Source organism: Mobula birostris, chromosome 7, assembly GCF_030028105.1.
Source record: "Mobula birostris isolate sMobBir1 chromosome 7, sMobBir1.hap1, whole genome shotgun sequence".
Lineage (NCBI taxonomy): Eukaryota > Metazoa > Chordata > Chondrichthyes > Myliobatiformes > Myliobatidae > Mobula > Mobula birostris.
The window spans coordinates 49963169-49979113 of record NC_092376.1 but is presented as its reverse complement, the minus strand read 5'-3'; the positions used below and the strand labels follow the sequence as shown (position 1 = coordinate 49979113).

The 15945-nt window shown below is 39.0% G+C and overlaps 1 protein-coding gene across 4 annotated transcripts in view; it reads left to right on the top strand.

Annotated features, from left to right (window-relative positions):
- atm (ATM serine/threonine kinase) overlaps nucleotides 1-15945 on the top strand; it is a 193120-nt gene that overhangs the window by 24695 nt on the left and 152480 nt on the right. For all 4 annotated transcript variants that reach the window (XM_072263105.1, XM_072263103.1, XM_072263106.1 and 1 more), the window contains exons 5-11: nucleotides 2364-2528; nucleotides 3524-3689; nucleotides 4693-4931; nucleotides 7846-8015; nucleotides 8233-8402; nucleotides 12289-12660; nucleotides 13825-14022. In XM_072263105.1, coding sequence (XP_072119206.1) covers nucleotides 2364-2528; nucleotides 3524-3689; nucleotides 4693-4931; nucleotides 7846-8015; nucleotides 8233-8402; nucleotides 12289-12660; nucleotides 13825-14022 — 1480 coding nt within the window. The remainder of the gene's footprint in view (nucleotides 1-2363; nucleotides 2529-3523; nucleotides 3690-4692; nucleotides 4932-7845; nucleotides 8016-8232; nucleotides 8403-12288; nucleotides 12661-13824; nucleotides 14023-15945) is intronic.

Below are 15945 nucleotides of genomic sequence, written 5' to 3'. Positions count from 1 at the left end.
GGTAACCAGGAGGTACACAGCACACCTTTAAGAAAAAAGCCGAAACAAACATGCTAATTAATTAGGTGCCGCCCGTAATTGTCGGCCCAGATCAGTGCTGATTTCCGATTGCGTCATCTCTGATCTGGGCCGACAATTACGTGTCGGCAGCACCTAATTAATTAGCATGTTCATTTCAGCTTTTTACTTAAAGATGTGCTGTGTCCCTCCCGGCTACCTTTGCATTCTCTGCGAATTGGTTTCTGTCCGTGGCCAGGGGGTTGGGGTGGTGGGACACTGGGGTGTCATCTTGTCATCTGTTTCCATTAGAGCAGGCAGCTCATCTTCTCCTATGACTGCCCGCCTCGATGTCGAAGGTCGAGGTTCGTCGTCTGCTGTGGCTGATGTGGAAGGCTTGCTTGACTGCCGAGCCTCGCGTATTTTTCTATCACACAGTTCTTTAATAAGGACTCAAACCATCCTGCAAATATCCCCTAAACCGACGTACCCTTTCAAAATTAAAGTCGTACTTTATCATTACTCATTCGGTTTCGATTGTTATCCTTTTTTCTTCCAATTGCATCCACTCTTCATCTGTCAGTTCTTGGTGATGGGATGCCAAAACCTCTTCAACATCATCTTCATCAACTTCCACAAGCCAAACTCACGTTGTCCTTACTTCGTTCACCACGATCAAAACGCTTAATTATGTCTAGTTCTACCGTAAGTGTAACACCCTTACGAGCTCTTTCAGGCTTTTCCGATACCATAGAACTCATCCTGCAAACGGCTGCTCACAGGCTCGTGTTTAAGCAGTGCCAGCGAGAATCCGGGGGAGAGTAGCTGCTCGGGGAGCGCTGCCTTTTATCGCGTGCTGAATTTTTTTCGTAACAGTGAAAACACCTTCTGAAAGCGAAAATAGGGTACTAATGTAGGTCTTTCGTAACAGTGAGGTTTCGTAAAACGAAAGTTCAAAAAGCGGGGGACACCTGTATTAAAGTATATATATGTCTCCATCTGTGACCTTGAGATTAGTGTTCTTGCAGGCATTTATGGGAAAATAAAGAGGTACAGTAGAATTTATGAAGAATGATACATAAAGACTAACAAACAACCAATGTGCAAAAGAAGTCAAATAAATAAAAATGATTATCTTCATCCTAAGGTTCCAAACTTTCATAGCTCTTGGAATGTGTTTACATTCCCATATTCCTCCCAATCTCATAACTACAGTTTCAAAGAATCATAAAGTGGTTGCTGCAGCACCGATGGAGGCTGTTTGGCTCATTTGAAGGCCCCAATAGAACCCTCTTCCATCTCATGGGCAGACAATGCATATCCGCATCTGACAATGCTGCGTAAGCAAAGTTTTTTTAAAAACGCAAACAACAGGAATTCTGCAGATGCTGGAAATTCAAGCAACTTTGATGTGTGTTGTAAGCAAAGTTTTTCTTCATACTTTCCTTGATCTCCTGTGAGGTTTCTGTCCTTGCCTTACAAAGCTGGAATTAACATATGCTATGATTGCTACATTATCTCTCTCAATTTTTGACAACATTGATCACATCATTCTGTGCTAATGTTTAGTTTATTCACCAGCTCTAGGCCCAGGACCTGTTTTGAGTATTCACGAAATGTTTGGAACAGAAATTAAGCTTACACTTTAGGATCCTATTTCTCAAAGTACGTGATTCATGATTTATTGTGTCCCTTTGGTATAAACAATCTACATGTTTATAGATTGGAAGAGTTGGGTTTGAAATATGAGTGTGAAGAAACAAACTTTTGAAGCATCATATCCCTCAGTCCATTCACAACATCACAATAGAAATGTTCCCAATCTGGAGTTTATTTAACGATCTTTGTTTGCCACCTACTTCTGTTCCATTTCAGACACTGATGATACAGGTGAAAGAGGGCACAGCTTTTGAATCCAATGACCAGTTACGTCTGTCATTCTAATAAAATCTGTGCATTGTTTAGTACAATCAATTAAATAGTAGTTTAGTACCTTTGTATAGAACAGTATTACGGCTTCATCTATTCTGTTATCTTTATCTGTCTCTTTATCTTGTTATTTAGTGCTCTCCTCTCACTTCAAGGATTCTTTATCTTGTTATTTCATGCTCTGGTTATTTACTGCTATTCATTTATATCAATTGTCTTCTATGCTCTACTTGATCTTTCATTGATCCTGCTTTAGTTACTATTCCATAGATTTGCTGAGTATTCCCGCAGGAAAAAGAATCTCAGAGTTGCATGTGGTGACTTATATGTATAATAAAATTTACTGTGAACTTTGAACAATGATATGACTATAAGGGTTTGCTCAGATGACAGTACTTGAAATGTTTTAGGCTAATTCACTAATGATTTTTGTTTAGGAGGACCTCGTTTGAAATGTCAAGAACTACTGAAGCACATCATGGACATTCTTCAGGATAAATTTAGCTGTGCTGCCTATGGTGCTGACTACAATAGTATTCTGCTGAAGGATGTTCTTTCGGTTCGGAAGTACTGGTGTGAAATAACCCAGCAACAATGGTCAGGTATTATATCTAACAGTGAATATTTTTCTGTGATGGCTATAAATGTGCTTTGCTAATTTAGAATCATAATTCAGAAAACTACATTGGAAAGTGGTGATTATTTTGTTAAAAGTTGCTGCTAGTGTTGCATTTCCAAATTAGGTAAGTGCCTATAGTCCTGTAGCATTGTGACTCATCTCACCTTCAAGAACACTTTATGGAAGACCTATAATCTGTTATTCCCACTTCCCTCAGTGTTTTCCTGTGGCCTCTGAATCAAATGCCCAAACACTATTAATTTGGTGCTTTAGACCAGACCCATCTAAACTCAGAGCAACACACACAAATGCCGGAGGAAGTCAGGTCAGGCAGCATTTATGGAGAGGACTTACATCACAAACAACAGGATATTTCCATCCTTGTTTCATTTACCGGATGTGGGTGTCCATAATTTCCATTGAGAAGGTAGGAGTGAGCCATTATAGTCAAGGCATTCGCTTGCTGCTTTTGAGTAAAGATTAGAATGAAATCATACGTGACGTGGTGTACTTGGGATTCTCATGTGCCAGTGCCCTTGACCTTTCTGTTGATAAGAATTCTCAGATGAGGTTGGAGTACATAAGTGAGCAACTACAGTACAATTTGCATAAGTGGAACTGTGTATAATTGCATCTGTTTTGTAATAAAGCAGTAATTTGTTCAGTGGTTGTTTCATTTGAGCTTCAGACATGAAATACTATGGTAATTTGTTGCATTAAATTAGCAGCTTGTGAAATGTACTGTGCATGGGATCTGCACAGATCAAAGCTTTCTCTCTATATATAAAAAAATCAAAATGTCTTTTGAACATTCAGGTGAGTGAATTCTAGAGCCTTAAGCTTTTGTTTGAAACTTTCTCAACACATTATTTATAAAAAAATTTCCAAAACAGATCTCACAATAATCTGTGTTTGGAATCAAAGCTGGTACTCTGTAGGTTTAAAGAATTAACTGCTGAGCATTTTCCATTTTTCTAGATTTAATGACTTTATACTTCAAGATGTACTTGAGACCCTCAAAAGATACTAACCGGGTTCTTGTTGCCAGAATAATTAATACACTTGTGAGAGGATGTTGTTTCCAGTCAGAGAGCCTGACCTCCAAACTCTTCGAATTCTTTGCAAGGGCAATGCAGAATGCAAGGTATCATGATTGTATACTTTTCACATTTTACTGACAATTCTTTTAGCATCAGTTTAATATTATCTATTAATTGCACAGGTGATGCTATGATAAACTTATTCACTTGTTAAATGTATACCAAACAACAATTTAGCCAGAATAGTACAGTCGACGTTTAGCCAGAATATTTGACTGTAGATCAAAAGGTCCCTGGTTCATATCTGGGTTCCCCTCTTATAAAAGTTTCGAGGGATATGGGCCAGAAGCAGTCAAGTGGGACTGGCTCAGGTCGGCAGCTTGATTGACCTGGATAGTTGGGGCTGAAGAACCTGTTTTCATTTATAAATCTATGACGTATTTGTACCAAGACTGTGTAATGATGTTTGTCACATGGTTCCCATGAATTATTTTAAATTCTGATGGAAATAGTTTTCATAGTACATTGTTAATATTCAAAATAAAGCTTTAAAGATGGCAAAATAATTGAAAAAATACATCATGCATAATAGCATGGTTAAATTTGTCCTCAGTTGTCTTTTCTATGTTCCAATGATTTCAACATTGATTTTATTTGAAGGAGTTTGGACAATATTTTGCCCAAAATGACAACTAATTAAATTTGGACAGTACTCTTGGTATACATTCCAATTTAAGTTAAAAGATGTATATTGACTAATGCAACACTAGCAACATTTTAATCTTTAATCTCCATAAACAGTAAGATAAAAAACAGAGGTACCAAACTTGAAGAAATACAAATAAGTCTTTTCCTTATCATTCTCAAAGATATTCAGAATGAGATTATTTAATCAGACGGTTTTGGCCGTTCACTTCCCTTTCTGGTATTCGACTTTTTGTAACAAGTTATTGTGTGAAGTGTTGTTGAATTTAATTTTCCCAGGGCTCAACTGTGCTTTCAATTGACCAAATAACTGCCGTGAAGTGTAAATTATTTTAATAGATGCAGAAGTAATTTTGCTAGCATATTTTAGTGATTGTTTCAATTTGTGTTTCTATAATACAGACAGGAACAAGTCTTTGCAGTCATTGAGCATATAATATCGGCTCTCAACGTCTTCCTCAACATGTGTATAGTGAATTGTCGTATACGTGTATGTAAACTTGGAGAGGACATTTTCCCAACACTACTATGCATTTGGACTCAGAAGCATCTCCAAGATTCCTTGAAGGAAGAAGTCATTGAATTTTTTCGATTACAGCTCCAAGCCCATCATCCAAAGGGGACAAAAGATCTGGAAAAAGGTACAGCCTAGTTGACTGAATTACCATTTATAATCTCATGGTTTTCTCACATTACACACAGTCTAGAAGAATCTCCTCTTAAATTATTGATTTCAATTTAATATCACTGACAGCGCAGACATAGTTGATTATAAGCTGTCCTCTGCAACATACAGATAAATGAATTTTGACGTTACCAGTGGACAACAAGTTAATATGTGTCTGTGAATGAATGGAGAAATGCATATGTTTAGTCAATATGCCTGTGACTGATTTCTGGAGAACTCTGTGTGTTTTTATAAGTTGGTACTCAATGTACTGTAGCTATTCCAGATTTTCAGGAAGACACCCTTATGAAATACTTTAAACATTTGTATAATGAACGTGTATATTTAACCTATGCAAAGTAATCTTTCAATGCCCAAATAATACACTATTACAATACAATAGCATCTTCTTCAATTACAGAGAGATGCAATTATGCATGGAAGATTTATTGCTCAGTATGTGGCAAGGATATTCCTTCCCTTGTATCATTTGTTTACAAAAGTTCTGATCTATTATCAGATGCATCATTTCTATGGCGGAGAAATATGCCCTTCATAGCATTCAAAGACTGATGTAAGAAGTCATTTTTTTGCGGTAATATTAGATTTCATACTTAAGTAAATATAATTATGAGAGGCAAAGTTAGGATAGAAAGTGAAAATCTATTTGTCCCATGGTCGGGGTGTCAAAAACAAAACTGCATGGGTTTAAGGTGAGAAGAGTGAATTTTAAAAGTATCTAAGTATTTTTACACAGATAGTTGATATTGGGAATGCAAATAAAATGGTGGAATCAAATATGCTTACTATGTTTAAGAGCTATTTGTATAGTCAAACAGGCAAGGCTTAGATGGTAACAGTTCTAATGTGAGCAATTTGGATGAGAGTAGAGGGTCAAAAAAGTTGGCTTGAACATTATGGGCCAAAGGACTCATTCTGTGCTGTTGTCTCTAAGTTACTCTCTATATCAATTACATTACATAAACTAGAGAATAAACTTCAGAAATGAAGTTGAATCATGGACAAGGCAGACAATATTGAGATATGGTAACATTTACTTTTATTGCTTGCTATAACTTGCAAAAGTCAGTAAGCATATACGCTCAGACCCCGCATAGCGCTGATTTGTTACAATGCATTTATTCACTTCTTTATTGAACTTTTAAAAAAATGACAAAAATTCATTCAAAACAACACTAAAAATTTCTCAAGAGCAGCTGCCATTACAGTAAACGTTTTTGCTCCCTTGCCAATTTATTTCATTTTTTTCACCCACGATGTCTTAAAACGGCTAGCAACTTTTAATGAGGGTAGTATATGTCTCAGAAAAGCATTAGCATGGATGTGAAACTGCAAGTGATATGGCGTTTGGAAACTGGTGAGCGTTACGTTGATGTTGGCACCTCTTCAAAATTTGCAGTGTTCATGGGTAATGACCCTGACTGGGAGCGAAGCAATAAGGCAAAGAGAGGTGTTCTTGACATGATTTCCTTCCTCTGAGAACTGCTTCATGAGAGGAAACATGAGAAAAGGCAGTCAATTCTCAATGCCTACTTGAAGAACCCAGAGTTAGAGGAGGACCCACAGCCTGGTCCCTCCTCTTGGATGTAACCAACACCCACTTCCCTCTGCTGCTGCTGCTGCTGTGATGTGTTACTACTCCACTGATGTACAAGTCAGGCCTATTTGCGTGTTTGTCACTCCACGAATTACTGTGTATACATAAAGTAATATATCATATATCTAGGCTAATTTACATAGCGCTCCACCTCTGAAGAGTGTATCCTCAGAGTTAAGCGGGGTCTGAGTGTATTTGTATGTTGGGAGAAAAAAAATGTTAAACTACACAAAAGGTGAAAAGGATCTAATGCTTTCCAGGTATATGTGATGAATAAACTCTTTTCAGGCATCCAGCCAGGTCCAGATACTGATTATAACCGATGTTTCGATGCCAAACTCTGCCATTTTCATGTGGAAGCCTGATTGGATGAGGACTAACCAATCAGGAGGTAGTGACTATGGGGGTATAAATATCACTGGACTAGACATGCCTAGACATCATCCCTGATGAAGATGGCAGAGTTTGTCATCGAAATATCAGTTGTAATCGATACCTGTACCTGGCTGGAAACCCGAGAAAGATTTATTAAACAAAAGGTTTTACAGAAAAAAGCATGATGATGATGAAATACTGAAACAAAAACAGAAAATGCTGTAAACAGTCAATAGGTCAGGCAGCATCTGAAAAAAGAGAAACAGGGATAACATTTCAGCTCCCTGACCCTCCCTCAGAGCATTCTAACAATAGGTCTTGAACCTAAAATAAAAGACGTTACTATATGTATGTTTTTTTTTAATTAAAAGAAACTTTAAACTACATAATTCTTATATATTTTAACAAAAAATGTCACTTCATTAGATCATGTGGGAGGAATGTTGCTTCATTACCCATTTTTTGGTGCACTTCAGTTCACTGCTCCTTTTCTAGGATGGGATTGGTTTAGTTAACGGAGTCACTGTAAAAATAGTTGAGGCTGGAAGGGACTGTGTACAGAGCAGCTGGAATGGAGGCCATGGATCCCAGAGGCTGTCCAGAGTGAGCTCAGCGGAGCCAGTGGCTCTGGAAGTAGGTTGGATGATCCAGCCTATCGCAGGACCTGAAATTGTTGGAGCTATAATTACACAATGCTGTAACTTCGGTAGGACCTTAATAGTCAAATATTTTAATTATCTCTGCTTCCTTTCACTCACTAAATTTGAACCCTTAGTTGCAAAAGTCAGTAACCTAAGCAGAAAAAAAATCATAAAATAGTTACCATGCTGTAATATAGCCGTTATGTGTTTGTTTTAAACTTTTGAAACATGTATTTTGTGTTTGTGTGCAATAGGTGCTTTTGCAGCTGACTGGTTAAATTGGCAGAACCTGCTTTATGCTCTCTATGAAGCAATTATCAGTGAAGTGAGCCACATAGGAAGCAGAGGGAAGTACTCAGCAGGAGTGCGTCATGTTGCTGTCAAGGAGAACCTTGTCAATCTGGCTGCTGACATCTGTCATCAGGTATAGGAAAATAAATCTGGATAGTGTGAATGACACTTCCTCAGGTAAATAAATATTTTTTATGGAGTGAGACGTTGTTTGATAAAAGCTTCAAAAAGTCCTTGTTATATGTAGACTATATATTTGTTCGTATCACATTATGTTCAAAATGTTTAAGGATACACTGAAGGAAATAAATAACATTTTTGTCTGTTTCCTTTCTTTGATTTGCTTTCAGCTGTTTGATCGTGACTCAAAAGTATTTGTGTCATCAGTAACAAACGTAGATACTGTGCAAAGCCCCTCCCATCAGGGGTCACTGAGCAAACGAAGACGTATTGAGTTGGGATGGGAAGTGATACGAGATGGTTTGCAAAAATCAGAGAATGATTTTGATATGATACCTTGGTATGTTTATTAATAAAACTAGAAATGTGATAAATATTAAGTTTATTATTAATTTCCATGTTGAATGACACTAAATCCACAACAGCTTTCACTTCTCTTTCCCCATTTTTCCCATCCAGGTCTAAGGGCTGTCTCACCTACATATCACCTCATAATAAACTTCCATTTAATCTTCTTTATAGTATCTACTGTTAATTTGAACAAAGGTGTCTAGATTAGATTGGAAATATCTTATTCAGTATGTTGAAGTTTGAGATAGAGTTAAAGATTTTGTTATATTCTAATCCACAAATAAACTGTACATCTCTGTGGTAGTGCTACTGTACATGCAAAATCTATAGTTCTTTATATCTTGTTTGCCTTTCAATTCTAACTAAACATTTTCCAAACCAGTTCACCTTTTCTCTTTCCCTTTTGTTGTAATTGTTTAATATTTTCCTGGTTCCTTAAGGTTATCATAGCTGGGTGGGGATAAGCTCTTACTACCTATTAAATGTTCCCAATGGTATGCGTTTCAAATAGCTTCTGGGAAACCAAGTCCAAATCTTGGCCTTCATGTATGGCTTAGTTACTAAGCCCAGCGGAACCGTTCCTACTGACGAGAAGGGGCAAGTGCAGGTTACTGGTCCCTTAAAAGCAGTCGCTTCAGGCAGAAGGGGCTCATCAGCTGTTGTTGGTAGCTCACCTAGGAGAATGAAAACTCTGATCTCAAGCCTCTGCTGCCTTGTGGTTATACTCACTCATATAAAAGGCTTCGGGAGTAAACCCTGACGAAAAATCCAGAGCTGGAGTCCCTATGTTCAGTTCAATGCTGACTGCATCTCCTGCAACAGCACTGGTGCCAACCTGTATCAATCTCTGTCACTCCTTTGGATTCATTAGCATGGAGACAGGGAGCCTGTTGCATGGGCAATGGCTTGCTCTCCATATCGTGCTGCCCTGGCTTGCATGAGAGCCAGGATGCAACATCTATGATTGGCCCTGATCAGTGGAGGGCCTTCTAGTATTTTCCTAGAAAATATCTATAATGTCAACAATGGAAAAGCGAACAGTTATGTAATATATACTGAGGCCCAACACTGATCATTGTTGTACTTGATTGAATATCCTGCTTTTTGACTTTGTCAGTGCTCCTTATCACACAGTGGTTCCAACAGGAATAGACAAGGAGAATAGAACTAGTGGAGAAGAGTGGACAATATATATACAATATAACAAAAATGATGTACTGTGTCATTTTTATACTGAAAATGGCCATAACATTTTTTTCTTATTCAACCACTCTTGAGTTACCCTTGGCAGAATAAAAATACCATTAGTGGTTTCTATTCGTATTTGTAAATGTAGACTTGATTTTTTAAAGATTATTTTCTTTTAAATTTTGAACTTTTAAAATTCTAAAACTTGGATTTCCAAATTGGAAATCTTACCCCAGAGCTTATGGGTGAGACCTTTATTAGGTACACAGGATCAGTAATGACAAGATGGTTGTTGACTTCAGGAGGACACGGAGCGACCACTCTCCACTGAACATCGACGACTCCTCTGTAGAGATTGTTAAGAACATCAAATTTAACATAGAACATAGAGTAGTATAGCACAGTACAGGCCCTTCAGCCCACATTGTTGTGCCGACCCTCAGACCCTGCCTCCCATATAACCCCCCACCTTAAATTCCTCCATATACCTGTCTAGTAGTCTCTTAAATTTCACTACTGTATCTGCCTCCACCACTGACACAGGCAGTGTACTCCAAGCACCAACCACACTCTGAGTTAAAAACCTTCCTCTAATATCCCCCTTGAACTTCCCACCCCTTACCTTAAAGCCATGTCCCCTTGTATTGAGCAGTGGTGCCCTGGGGAAGAGGTGCTGACTATCCACTCCATCTATTCCTCTTAATATCTTGTATACCTCTGTCATGTCTCCTCTCATCCTCCTTCTCTCCAAAGAGTAAAGCCCTAGCTCCCTTAATCTCTGATCATAATGCATACTTTCTAAACCAGGCAGCATCCTGGTAAATCTCCTCTGTACGCTTTCCAATGCTTCCACATTCTTCCAAGAGTGAGGCAAATTTCTTGGTGTTCACCTGGCGGAGAATCTGACCTGGTCCCTCAACACCAGCTCCATAGCAAAAAAAGCCCAGCAGCGTCTCTACTTTCTGCGAAGGCTGAAAAAAGTCCATCTCCCACCCCCCCATCCTCACCACATTCTACAGAGGTTGTATTGAGAGCATCCTGAGCAGCTGCATCACTGCCTGGTTGGGAAATTGCACCATCTCGGATCGCAAGCCCCTGCAGTGGATAGTGAGGTCAGCTGAGAAGATCATCGGGGTCTCTCTTCCCGCCATTACAGACACTTACACCACACGCTGCATCCGTAAAGCCGACAGTATTGTGAAGGACCCCACACACCCCTCATACAAACTCTTCTTCCTCCTGCCATCTGGCAAAAGGCACCGAAGTATTCGGGCTCTCACGACCTGACTATGTAACAGTTTCTTCCCCCAAGCCATCAGACTCCTCAATACCCAGAGCCTGGACTGACACCAACCTACTGCCCTCTACTATGCCTATTGTCTTGTTTATTATTTATTGTAATGCTTGAATTGTTTTGTGCACTTTATGCAGTCCTGGGTAGGTTTCTAGTCTAGTGTAGTTTTTGTGTTGTTTTATGTAGTTCAGTGTAGTTTTTGTATTGTTTCATGCAGCACCATGGTCCTGAAAAATGCTGTCTCATTTTTACTGTGTGCTGTACCAGCAGTTATGGTCGAAATGACAATAAAAAGTGACTTGACTTGACTTGACTAATGTTCTGGTATATTTAATGTGCAATGCATGGCATTGGATAATTAAAGCAAATAGTTGTAGTAAGTAAAGCAGCATGTTATCTCAACCCCAAAGCAATATGAACATTACAGCCCTGCTTCTTGCTCCCTTTAATTAGCTTTTGGCTTGTGGTGGCAGGGCAAACAGGATGCTTCCGTGTTTCCCCAAAGTATATCTGACTTCTGTGCAGTTTTTGTCGTGTATGGTAACCCCTGGAATGCTGGGCCTCACCTGTGAGCAGGTGTCTACAGTAGCTTGACTGTCCCCTGATCATTTGATTATGAATCAGAATCAGGTTTAATATCACTGGCATATGTCATGAAAGTTGTTGCTTTGCGCGGCAATACATTGCAATACTAAATCATGTTTAAAACAATAAATTACAATATCAAATATATATTAAAGTAAAATTAAGTAGTACAAAAAGAGAGCAAAAAAAAAGGTAGTGTTCATTGTCCATTCAGGAATCTGATGGATGGGAAAAAGCTGTTTCTAAGACAGTGAGTGGGTGTCTTCAGGTTTTAGTACCTCCTCCTCGATAGTAACGATGAGAAGAGGGCATGTCCTGGGTGATGGGACGGATGTCACCTTTTGAATATGTTCTCGATGCTGGGGTGCAACTTTCTGCAGCTTTTCCTAATCCTTTGTAGAGGCCCCTCCATACTAGATGGTGATGCAACCAATTAGAATGCTCTCCATAGTAAATTTGTAGAAATTTGCACGTCTTTGGTGACATACCAAGTCTCCTCAGAATCTTTATAAACTATTGGAGAAGCAGGATAAGGACCAATAATTAGGGCTTGTTAGTGTTTATCTTAAATAGAATAAATCTTGTAATGCAAATAAAGTTTAAAAAATACACTCTTCTTGTAAGTTTATGTTACAATTTTAATTTTTAAAAATTAGGTTGTTGAATATAATTACTATTGGTGGCAAAGCATGTGCAACTTCAACATTAGAAGCAGGCAGCGCATAATAAGAGTTATTTAGGAATTCCTGTTCTAAAGAATATTAAGAGTACTATGAATGACTGCAAACTTCTCCATGTTTTTCCTTAGGTTACAGATCACCACTGTTCTAGTTGCAAAATATCCATCAAGCTTGCCCAACTGTGAGCTTGTTCCTCTTTTGACCACTTTGCATCAGATCCTTTCTCAACAAAGACATAGAGAGAGAATTCCTTATGTTCTTTGTTGCCTCCGTGAGGTTGCTGTCTGCCAGAGATTGAAATCGGCACTTAATACTGCACAGAAATTAGACCTACAGAAACTCTGGGCCAAAATCTGGGCCATCTCACTTCGGAGCATCAGCTCACATCAGACTGAGGCTGAAAGCTTCCAGCTGCTGGAGGCAATTCTTGAAGGGAACCTAACCAATCCAGACATTGACTTTTGGAAAATCTTTTCAGGATCCACATGCAAACCATCCAGGTAAGTTAAATATCAGTGAAGTTTCAGGGTTGTAATCATTTACTTCATCTTTGTTGAATTTCTTGTATTGTTTTTAGTTCTCTAACAATTTTAACATTTCAGTTTTTTCCTTTCTCCTGTTATGAGAACAGATGGGCATTACATTTCCAAGCTATTAATCAATCTAAATGTTAGAATGTAGCAGTTCTGCCTCAATAACTTACATTGCCTAGAAGTGAATTCATGTGTATCAGTTTAGTCTTGTATTTAATCACTCGCCTCAGCTGGGTTGGCGTTACTGCCAAGAAAGCAGCAAGTGTTAACATAAACATCTCCAAGGAAAAATTAGTTTATTCCTTCATCTCTTCCGAAGACTCGTAGCAATAGATTAGCAGACCATCATGGCAAACATTTCTTGTCCATGTTTATTTTCATTGATACATTTTATTTGAATGCTTTTGGTCCAATTTCCAACACCAAATTGTAATTGACAATGTTTTAGGCAATCTGAAAAGAGTTCGTCAATCATGTCAACTGACTTTAAATACATGAAATCTTCTGTAAAATAACTTTCAGCTATGAACAGAAGAGGTGGAAGGTGAACCAGGAGATGGTTCAATGAGGAAGGGTGGATGGGTTAATATGGCCTGATGTCTGTTGGGAGTTAAGCTGTGTCACTTTTATATGGGTTGGGACTCTGAATGGTGAAATATTCAACATAAGATAAAGGAACTTCACCCAAACAAATTAAAAGGAGTTGAAACTCGCCCAATGGATAGCTTGTTTTCTGCTTGTACATGAACAAAGACTAGCAATATCATTAGTTTAAAACTCATGTAAGAGAAAAACATTGAAAAACTATTGAAAGGATTCCTTACAAAGATATGCAGTTATTTAATTTTACTTTCAGATAGCGACTTGTTATTTTTATTTACTTGTGCAATCTGAGTAATTGCTTGGAAATAAAGTGAAAGAAAATAAATCATTATGTATAATCAGATTATTTGTGGTTAACTGTATAATAATTGGCATAGTTTCAGTTGATATCTTTTCCTTGTTTCTTGTATTTGGACAAATTAATATGATTAGTGCTGATTAAGTAGATGGTTGGAAGAGTAATATAGGGATATTTTTCTCGTGGCCCAGGCATGAGACTCTTATAAACAGTTTTTGTTTCCTCTCTAGCTCTGCGGTTAAGTGCCTTTCTCAAGCATTGGCAAGATGCACATTACCAGAACGAATTGATGGTATTGTTGAAAATTATCCAATGTCCGTGAGTGATAGGCCGCTGAGTCTTAGAGAAGCAGTAATGCAGTGGTTATTGGCATATCAAGCAGATGAAAATGCTGAAGAAAATGCAGAGATTCCATCTGTTGTCTGCAGGTTAGTGTGCTTGATTTGGAAGTTAGAGCTGCGGGTTTTTTAAATTAATTATTCAATAATAACTAGGTACTGGATTTTACAGTCTTAGTTTAAGCAGTGAAAGTAGAACAAAACAACATAGGATTGTCTGTGTATGTGTGTGTATATATAGTTAAATAAGCAGTGCAAACACAGAAATAAACAAGTAGTGAGATAGTGTTCATGAGCTCAATGTCCATTCAGAAATCAGACGGCAGATGAGAAGAATCGTTCCTGAGTCATTGAGTGTGTGCCTTCACACTTCTATAACCTCTTTCCTGATGGTAGCAATAAGAACAGGGCATGACTTGGGGGGGGGGTTCCTTAATAATGAACACTACTGTTTTGAGCCATTGCTCCTTGAAGATGTCTTGGATACTACGGAGTCTAGTGCTCATGATGGAGCTGACTAAGTTTACAACCCTGTGCAACTTGCTTCAATCCTGTGCAGTAGCCCCACCACCCCCATACCAGACAGTGATGCAGCCAGTTGGAATGCTCTCCTCGGTACCTCTAGACATTTTTGAGTGTTTTAATGACTATTTGCTAGGAATGGAATGAATTTCATCTACTGTGCTAGTTTGATGCAGTAGTACTTAAATGATCAAGGGTAAAGGATAGAATATGTTCCTTAATAATATCATTTGAACACTAATCAGATGAAATGATTCTTACACTCCTTCATTGGCTGCAAAAGTTTTTCTTTCATTCTGTCAAGTGATGTGGGCTTTGCACACTGAGCCAACATTTAATTGTCCATTCCTAATTGCCCTTTTGGAAGTCTTTTAATTACAGGTGTCCCCCGCTTTTCGAACGTTCGCTTTACGAAACCTCACTGTTACGAAAGACCTACATTAGTACCCTGTTTTTGCTTTCAGAAGATGTTTTCACTGTTGCGAAAAAAAAGTTCAGCGCGCGATAAAAGGCAGCGCACCCCGAGCAGCCGCTGTCCCCCGGATTCTCGTTGGCATTACTTAAACACGAGCCTGTGAGCAGCTGTTTGCAAGATGAGTTCTATGGTATCGGAAAGGCCTGAAAGAGCTTGTAAGGGTGTTACACTTACAGTAAAACTAGACATAATTAAGCGTTTTGATCGTGGTGAACGAAGTAAGGACAACGTGAGTTTGGCTTGTGGAAGTTGACGAAGATGATGTTGAAGAGGTTTTGGCATCCCATCACCAAGAACTGACAGATGAAGAGCTGATGCAATTGGAAGAAAAAAGGATAACAATCGAAACCGAATGAGTAATGATAAAGTACGACTTTAATTTTGAAAGGATACGTCGGTTTAGGGGATATTTGCAGGATGGTTTGAGTCCTTATTAAAGAACTGTGTGATAGAAAAATACGCGAGGCTCGGCAGTCAAGCAAGCCTTCCACATCAGCCACAGCAGACGACGAACCTCGACCTTCGACATCGAGGCGGGCAGTCATAGGAGAAGATGAGCTGCCTGCTCTAATGGAAACAGATGACAAGATGACACCCCAGTGTCCCACCACCCCAACCCCCAGGCCACGGACAGATACCGATTCGCGGAGAATGCAAAGGTAGCCGGGAGGCACACAGCACATCTTTAAGAAAAAAGCCGAAATAGACATGCTAATTAATTAGGTGCTGCCGACACGTAACTGTCGGCGCAGATCAGAGACAACGCAATCGGAAATCAGCACTGATCTGGGCCGACAATTACGGGCAGCACCTAATTAATTAGCATGTTTGTTTCGGCTTTTATCTTAAAGATGTGCTGTGTGCCTCCCGGCTACCGCTGGACCCCTGCGTTCTTCGCAGCAATGTATCGCTCAGCAGCCTGGAGGGTGGGGGGCCACGGCACCACCCAAACTCCGACGACTCAGTCTAACGCACCAACATCAGTCTGCTCGGCGCTGTCCCGATTCCCATAGGTG